The sequence below is a fragment of the Hydra viridissima genome, unplaced genomic scaffold (assembly GCF_058129835.1).
Source record: "Hydra viridissima isolate aposymbiotic clone 2 unplaced genomic scaffold, HvirCarnegie_v1 scaffold_3, whole genome shotgun sequence".
Lineage (NCBI taxonomy): Eukaryota > Metazoa > Cnidaria > Hydrozoa > Anthoathecata > Hydridae > Hydra > Hydra viridissima.
The window spans coordinates 7,038,532-7,047,575 of NW_028324302.1; the positions used below are offsets into that span (position 1 = coordinate 7,038,532).

At 29.8% G+C, this 9,044-nt stretch overlaps 1 protein-coding gene across 3 annotated transcripts; it reads left to right on the plus strand.

The window, feature by feature from the left end:
• Positions 1-4,405: 4,405 nt before the first annotated feature.
• Positions 4,406-8,798, plus strand: LOC145180329 (ceramide synthase 6-like). Of its 3 annotated transcripts, none has more exons than XM_090082756.1 (3): positions 4,418-5,249; positions 5,343-5,602; positions 5,901-8,798. In XM_090082756.1, exon 3 carries the CDS (start codon positions 7,372-7,374, stop codon positions 8,359-8,361), a length of 990 nt encoding a protein of 329 aa, XP_089938882.1. In that variant the 5' UTR covers positions 4,418-5,249; positions 5,343-5,602; positions 5,901-7,371; the 3' UTR covers positions 8,362-8,798. The 3 variants fall into 3 exon arrangements, with proteins under 3 accessions (XP_089938880.1, XP_089938882.1, XP_089938883.1); XM_090082757.1 differs by having other exon boundaries at positions 6,803-8,798; XM_090082754.1 differs by having other exon boundaries at positions 4,406-5,249; positions 5,343-8,798.
• The last annotated feature ends 246 nt before the right edge of the window (positions 8,799-9,044 follow it).

Consider the following 9,044-nt stretch of genomic DNA (forward strand, 5'->3'; position numbering starts at 1 on the left):
ATTTTTGTTATGTATCTTTTAATCGAATGCGTCACGAGATTCCAGGTCTGCAAAATTATTTAACTATAAAGAAATAATTACGTGTCTGTATTTTGTTCAAATAAATAAAGAAATAATTTCTTTCTGTATTTTGTTTCGTTATAAAAAACTTGGTGTTTTTACTGTGGACCAGTACCTAAGTTTTCAATATATATAACTTTAGAAGATTCTGGAGATGTTTATTTTCTTTTTTAAACAAAGGAATTATTAAATGTTATTCTCAACTGGAGAATGCTGTTAGTTATGTTATTAATAATGAAACAGATTCTAAACGAGCAAGTTATATTAGGCATCAAGTCACCAAAACCAATTGAACAACAAAATTATGGATTAGTTCTTTGTGATAAAACAGTTGCAGCATTACGTGTAAAAATCCCTGAAGCTAAAGATACTGCACTTTTTATTGAAACAGTTATCAAGTGATGGCTTATTGTCAACAGTAAAGCAAAAGGTCTATATATTAGATTAAATGATATTCGAAGAAAGCCTATTACTTCAGTCAATGATTAGCAAATAGATTTCTTAGAGAACTATATTTCTTATTTTGCTGAAAATTTGAAATGCGTAAATTCAAAACTAAGAGAGAAAAAGTTAACAATGGATACTGTGAGTGCTTTGTAAAAAACTTTTAAAAGATTAGCAAGCTGTGCCAAGTAGTTGTTGAATTGCGGTATATCTTATGTATTGCTAGGACAAATGCAATTAGATGTACTAGAAAAACAGTTTAGGAGATATCAGCAAGGGTCAGGTGGCACATATCTGATAACTGTGCAAAAATGTTATTTAAAAATTTAGAATCAACAAAACTTGTAATTTGATAGACGAGCAAGCAGATTTTACAATATTTCCTCCTGCTCACCACCACTGTGATAACTGTGAACTTGATGTGTAGTTTGATATGTCAGTATGTGAAAATTGTGAGGTTCAGTTGCCTAATGACTGCAAACAAGGGCTTTTATATATTGCAGGTGTTGTTGCTCACAAACCTCCGGAATTACAATCAATTTTAGAAGAAATTGACACCTTTGATATGTTTCAAGAATATGGAACTTTGATTAGTTCTTTGAATAGGGGAAGACTAAGAGAACCTTCTGACAATTTAGTCTACTTTGTTATTTATTGTTTTTTTATATTTGAAGTGACACTTGTGAATAAAGTTTCACCATTGCTGTGCAAGAGAGGATTAATTGACATTTTTATTAACTGCAATAGTAAATTTCAATTGCTTGTTCGAAGTTTTAAAAAAGTTTGCTGCATTTTAGCAAACATTTCTTTAAACAATTATTGTAAAAAACACTCTGAAGATTTTGGGAAGGAATGTTTAACAAAACAAGCAAAACTTTCAACTTCAAAATAAAGTACTTTGAGTTTAAAAAAGTGAAAATAATTTTAATAAAGTAAAGTTAACATATTTGTTTGTTTTTATCAAAAAATTTATTTTTTGTATTACATGTGTTAAACAGCTAAAATAAACATATAGTTATCAAAATGAGATTTAGTCATTTTTAGCTAAACTCTTTAAATTTTTATTGTAATTAACTTATTTATAAACGTAAAAAAAATTTCTACTATATTTGCTTCCGACATTTAATCGAAATGTTTTGTCCCAATAAAGCTCTTTATTTGCTTCTAGAGTTTGTTTACAAAAGCAAGGATAGAAAATAATTTTAACCGTAAAAAAGTCGGCCTTCGCTAATTTTACGGAAAATGAGCTGTTGTGGCCTGTATGAGAAGGCTTTGAAATTACGGAATGAAAAATCTTATAAAAATAAGACCGAATGATAAAACACGGACGATCTCGAAAAATTTACTTAATAAGTCAAATAGAAGATCGCCGTGCAAAGATCAATCTGAAAGTCTAACTTTTAAAGAAAAATCCGAGTTCTGAAAATTAAAACTTTTGACTTTTTGAGGTTTTATTCAAAACAAAGTTCGAACTCAGTCTTAAGTTGGGTTAATCTTAAGATTTTCCTTAGAAAAGCGACGTTTCCTTAGAAAAGGGACATTTCCTTAGAAAAGGGTCGTCGTTGTTGTTCTTAAAGAGTTTCAGTTTTATCACTTCAAGAGCTTCAAATAATCCGCTTAAAATGATGTACATCAGAATCAACCAGATTATTTGAACAAAGAAAATGATGCGCCTACAGATGGTTTAGCGATATAAAAGATATTTTTTTAGCTTTTGAAGCAAGGTCAATGTTTTTAATGGTTTTATTTGGAAAATATCTAAGTAATTTAGTTTAACTAAAATTTAACGGAAAAAACTTTAACATGACGATTATCTAATAACCCCACTTAATTCTCATTACAGCAGCGTGCAAAAAGTTTATAATCAGCTAAACTTTTCGAGTTTTTTCAGCATAACTTTTGCCTTTTCACTAAAAATGAATGAAAGTTTTAACAATTGTTCCTTTAACTTACTCAATAAAAACGATAACTTATAACGGAAGGAAGAAATTCAAGTATTATTGAAAGCATAATTGTGCAAAAGCAAATGAAAAAATTCATAAAAATATTTTCTCTGATTTATTAACATTTTTTCATCACAGCACATCGGTATTTTGTTGGATAGTCTCTTGATTTTAACATTGCTTGACAGTGATGAGGCATAGAACCAACTAAGGTGATCAGAACATCTATGGGGACATATGCCCAACAATCCAAAAGCATCTTGAATATATCATTTTTATTGGTCGGTTTCTTCACCCTTCAATTGACTATCAACATGTTCCTTTGGATTTAAATCTGGGTTTTGAGAAGGCCAGTCCAAAAATGAAATATTTTTCGAGCTCAAGAAATTTTTGATTTGCATGGTGCTTTAAATTATTGACTTGCTGGAAAATCCAACCACGAGGCATTTTGTTCCTTGCATGTGACAACATAACATTCTTGATTATATCTAAATATACATTCGGATCAATTATGTTTTCGATGCGATGAACTGGACCAATAGAATCACGACTAAACCATTACATTGCCACCACCATGTTTAACTGTTGGCATTTGATACTTAGGAGAAAATTTTTCACGCTTTGGACGTCTCGCGTACTTGATACCATCTTTACCGAATATGCAAAACTTTGATTTGTCACTAAACAAGACTTTTGCCCTTCTTTTAAAGTCCAATCCAAATGATCTTTTGCAAATTTCATTTGGGCTAAGCGATTATTTAATATTAATGGTTTCTTGGCAGGACAAAAACGAAATAAGTTATGCTTACGCAGGCAACGTTTTGTAGTATCTACGCTGCACTTAATACCATAATTCTTGCTCATTCAATTCATTCCATTTAATTTAACAGCACTTTTGTAGGGATCTTATTTGTCTTACTTGATTTTCTGTAGTTATTTTGAGTTGCCTAAACGATGCTTGTTTTAGAGTGTCTTACGGTCTCTATATCTCTTAATGCCAGTAAGCTAATTGTTGATTTAGCCGCATCGTAAAGATCAAAATTTTGCATATAAGGAATCTTCTTCTTTACAGCTCGTATTATTAATTTTTTTTTTCTAGCGACAATTCCTTAGACTTTCCAATTATTTTTTTGAGTTCAATTTAAGTTAAATATTATCTCCTGTAAATTAATTTTAATATTAATATATTTTTCTTAATAAAATTTTGATTTTTTTTTATGGGGCATAGATTTGTTTATAAACTTTGCGCGATGTTTTCAATAAATTTGAATTTCTTTCTTCAGTTACAAGTTATCATTTGAGTTAGCTATGTTGCTATGGAATCACATTAAAGGAACTATTGTTAAAAATTTCATTCATTTTTAGTTAAAAGGCAGAACGTTATTACAAAAGGCAAAACGTCATTACAAAAAACTTTAAAAATTTAGCTGTTTATAAACTTTTGCACGCTACTGTAGATTCAATTGCAAACAAGTTTGATACCATTTTCACTGTTCTCCAACATTCTTCTATATCTAACCTCCAACCAACTAGGTGGTTGGTTTGACTTGATTTGTTGAGTTCAAACTTCTCATATAATTAGGGACCAACCGAATTCACGGCAAAAAAAAAAAAAAGGAAAAGAAAAGAAAACCACAAAACGCACAACAACAAAATGCCACTATCTTATAATATTAAGACTTCTTAATAAGAATGTGGCATTTTGTTGCTTTGCTTTTTGTGTTTTTTTTTTGGTTTTTTTGCCGTGAATTTGATTGGTCCCTACATACTTTTACAGGTGATAACAAAATAAAAGAAAATTCGCTTCGAATTGCTTTTTAACAAACTTTGAATAGCTTTAAAACATTTTTTGAATTTTTTAAAAAGTACGATCTCGCACCTAAAAACGTAAAGTGACGATTGCTACTGACTACATGACGTGTCTCATCAAACTATGTAGACTACGTGGAGATTATATCAGCAATGACTCATTTACTGCAACAACTATGACGAGTAGAATCGACCAGACATTCTTCACTTGGTAGGAGAAGACAGGACAGACATCCACCAAAAATTTGCTTGAAATGCTATAAATTATGAAACGTATAGGTTTGATATATCAAACAACGAGGAACGACCTTCTATTTTAAGTTTACGTCAATGGCCATAGACATGCTTACTTGAGAGATTTAGTAAAGAAATTTGTTAGGAAGAAAAAGAAGCAGTATGGAAGACCACCATCAGGCAAAAAAGTTATTTTAACTATGTAATCAATTAATGAAATCATGGACAGTTTTTCTAGACGGTCTCGTCTACCCTATGAGTCTATCAACATAGTTGATAACCTTTACAGAGATTTATGTATCTACAAGATTTGATGAGTAATGCACATTTGGATTTGTCCTACTTAATGATTATCAGCATTTATTTTTTACTAGATGTATTTTTCCATGTTTTAATTGGATAAAATGTTCTAAATTTTTGCAGTAAATCTCGGATAAATACTTCGAAAGCAACAACAATGCAAAATATCCCTTGAGAATATAGTTCTAAAGTGCTCTGATAACACATTCATTGAAAGATTTGCCACAAAAATATAAGCAAGAAGGAGGAACATGAACAAGTATACAAAGGAGATATTAAGCATATCGCATAATAGTTTTACATCATCTAACTCATTAATGACAGTTACCGCGATTTATAAAATTCATGAGAATAGTGACGTTCTTTAAGAATTAGACTAAACATCTGCTCACTTCGTAAAACAAAAAATAGCAAAAAAACACGTTCATTTCAACTCCCTTCTTGTGGACCTCGCGTAAAGTATGTTTACTGTAATGAAAATGTTTAGTTCCAAAAAATAGTAAACTAAATATTTGTATATATTTAAAAAATAAAATTTTTGTCACTTAACAGGTTTTACAGTTTACATCAACTTCAAAGAGCTAAAAAGTATCAACTGAGATCAGCCCGAGAACTATTCGAAGACGTCAAGTTCAACTATTCACTAATCGAAACACCTGGACCAACAAAAAGGTAGAAACATATCAAACAGTGGCTCAATTTTTAAAAAGAAATCGATATAACGAAAAAGTCAAATACCCTAAGTTGAGTTTGGGCTATAAGAAATTGTTTAATTGAAGGCAAGTTGTGGTTTACCTTGAAAAAATGATTAGGTATATATATAATTTGTACAACACTGTCTTTTGCATATAACACTTATAAGTGTTATATACACCTATAAGTGTTATATTTTGACATTTAACTATAGTTATATGTCAAAATATAAATATTTCGGTGCAGCCGTATTTCGATTTTTGATAATATATACATTCACATTATTACATTAACTGAAAATTTTAAATCTTTTTTCCAAAAGTAGTTTAGTTTCAGTTTAGTTTTAGACATTTACAAGTCGATAAAAAAGAAAGAAAAAATCCATAGTTTACAAAACGCTTTGTTTTGATTTGATAGATTAGTTCACCACAGCGATCTACGGACAAATATTCGTAATTACGTTGGTTCTTCCATGCGTGAAAATTTGCCCGTTATATACGGAAAAATATCCGAGAATACGAGCGCATAATTTTTATAGCATCCGGATTAGTAAACTATGAACTTTTTTGGTGACTTACGAATATCCGTCAATTACGACGCAAATTGGTTTATAGCACAGGCCCCAGAACTGGAGTGACAAGAAAGCTTTAAAATTTATTAGGGTACTTAGAAAACAAGTCATCTTTTTAAAACCTAAAAACTTTCCGTTTACGTTTTATTGATCGAAATTAATTGATCGATTCAAAGAAGTATTATTGAAAATAAATTTTAAAAAGACAATTAAAGAAATATTTAAAAAAAAAACGCAATAAGTAATGCGTGAGAAGCATTAAGCTTATTACTTTTGAGTCTCTATCTTAAAATCTGAATAGGTATAGCAGGTAAACCTGTATTAGTATAAAAATGTATTAGTGAATACAGATATCTTACAAATCTGCAGTTATCATTATTATCAAAATCTTATCAGCATAAAATATCCATATAAAAGCTATGAAATCACATACTTTTCATTTCATAAGACCTCGCTAAAAAAAAAAAATTTTAATTGTTTATTCATTATTATTTTACTATTTGAGATTTATTGTTTAAAAATCAATCGGTTGTGTTTGGTTTACTTTCACGATGGAGCTTAAATCTGTGCTGAATACGTGTTTTAACGATTGGTAAAAAATATATAAAACCATTAAATACAAGTTTGTTTTAAAACATCAGAGAGAAAATCACTGAATGCTTCTGTTGATTTTGGACTCTCTTTTCTTTTTTCATTTCTTTTTCGTCGGTTTATGCAGCTGAATGTGTGATATTTTGGTCTTAAACAGGTGCAACATCGCTTGATGCGGAAGAAGTAAACGCACTTCGTTGGAACTCTGTACAAATCCATTCTCAAGCAATATGTATGATTAGTTCCCATATTATCTGAAATTTGTAAATTGCTATTCGGAACAACGCAAGCGTTCTTCTGACCTATTTTTACCCTTTTCTGTATTTTCCTTTTGCTGATCGGTCTTGTTTAATGAAAGTCATACGGTGAGTCTGTACATAAATATGTTAATAGCTTTAACTGTTGCAATCAAACTTTCTTTAGGGTATGTTTTCTAATATATCTATATGTATAATGGTATCGAAAAAAAATTATTTCACTAATAAATAAAAAGTAATAAATTATGTTGTGGATTTATTTCTTTTAAGAAGATCTAAACCTATCGTTTTAATTTACTCCGGTCATAATTAAAATGCGGTCGTCAAATTTGTGTAACCTGAGGTTTCATTTTTTTCACTGTGGTAATATTTAATCTATTTTGATGGATATTTTGATGGATGCGGTTAAGTCGAACAAATTCACGTGTAATAAAGCACGAAGTGATGTGAGGCCTTAATTAAATCTATCATGGACTTCTTTTATGATTTATTCTGGTCTGAGGATATATGGTTACCAAAACAATACAAATGGATTGATATTCAGTCTACGCCGAAATTAACAAAAGCAAACATTAGCGATCTTCGCATAATACCTATACTGTTCGTGTTAATCAGCTTAGCTCGTTATGCTTTTGAGAGATTCGTTGCTGTTAGCTTTTGCATATATATTGGAATAGAATCATCTGTAAAACCACAAGATTTTATTAAAGAAAAAAAGTCTTTGGTAAAAGATAAGGCAAATTCAAATATTCAGAAACGTAAGCAAACAAAGTTTGTCCCTGCAAAAACATTAGAGTTATTATTAAAAAAGGCATCAGAATCATGCTGGCGAGCTTTCAGTTATTTTATTTTGTTTGGGTGGGGTATTATGGTTGTTTGGGATTCTAGATGGTTTTGGGATAATTCTACTTGGCTCAGCAATTACAAGAATCATGAGTTTACAACTGTTATGAAATGGTATTATTTTTTAGAAATATCATTTTATTTATCCCTTTCAGTATCCCAGTTTACTGATACAAAACGCAAGGACTTTTATCAAATGCTTGTTCATCACTTTGTAACATTGACTTTACTTTTTGGCTCTTATATTACATCACTGTACAGATTTGCTGTAGTGATCATGTTCATTCATGATGCTTCAGACTTTTGGCTTGAGACAGCCAAAATTGCAAAATACGCAAAGAAAGAAAAAGTTTGTAATATTTGTTTTGGCATTTTTGCTGTTGTGTTTGTTTTTACTCGTCTAATTTATTACCCTGTTTGGGTTGCCTATGGTTATTTTAATTATAACACTTATGATACAAGTATTGTTCAGAAGTTTATGGTATCTATGTGTTTCTTAATTTTGTTCCTAAATATTTACTGGGGTTATTTAGTTTTAAGTATGCTGTATAGAATAATTGTATCTGGGAAGAAGACTAAAGATTCAAGAAGTGATGATAGTGATTCAGATGAGTAACTAGTTGTGTTGTGCCTTTGTGGACTGCCATCGAACATAATCTCTCTTTTAGTAATCTATAAAATATCTTTTGTTTCTTATTATTTTTATAATGTTTATGTAACTTATACAATCTATCTATAGTTTATACAGAAAATATGTGTTAAATTGTATTGCAACTTATTTTTAAGTGTGATTGTTATGTCAAATTTAAACTAAAACATGCTTTCTAAAACTTAAGATAAGTTGACCTTGTAGAGCTTCAATGTAAGCAATGTTTGAATGTGAATTTGACATTTTGTAAACATTGACACTATTGTTGCTATTACTTTTTATTTGTTATATTAAGTTGTGTTATCTTTTTATTGAGAACTTTTGATATAGTTTTATAGAAATTGTATTTTGGTATCTATCCTTGAGAAAAAATCTTTCTAATAGAAATATATTTTATTAACTAATAGTTGTCGGTTTTTTTTTTTTTTTTTTTTTTTAAAAAAAAAAAGGAATAAGAAATGGATTCAAAATCAGAAAGTATTCTGATTTTTAATGAAATTTTAATATTTAGTCCAGCACCATAACCTGAAGGGAATTCTGGTAAATGTTTAAGAAAATCACTCCAAAAAATTTTGATGACTTCGTTTTGAAACTTGACTGCTTCTCCAAAGTCTTACAAAAAAAATCAACACCCTGTAACTACAAAAATA

Bases quoted from the DNA above. Each gene is read 5' to 3' on its own strand.
- LOC145180329 (XM_090082754.1), top strand. From the start codon at position 7,372: ATGGACTTCTTTTATGATTTATTCTGGTCTGAGGATATATGGTTACCA.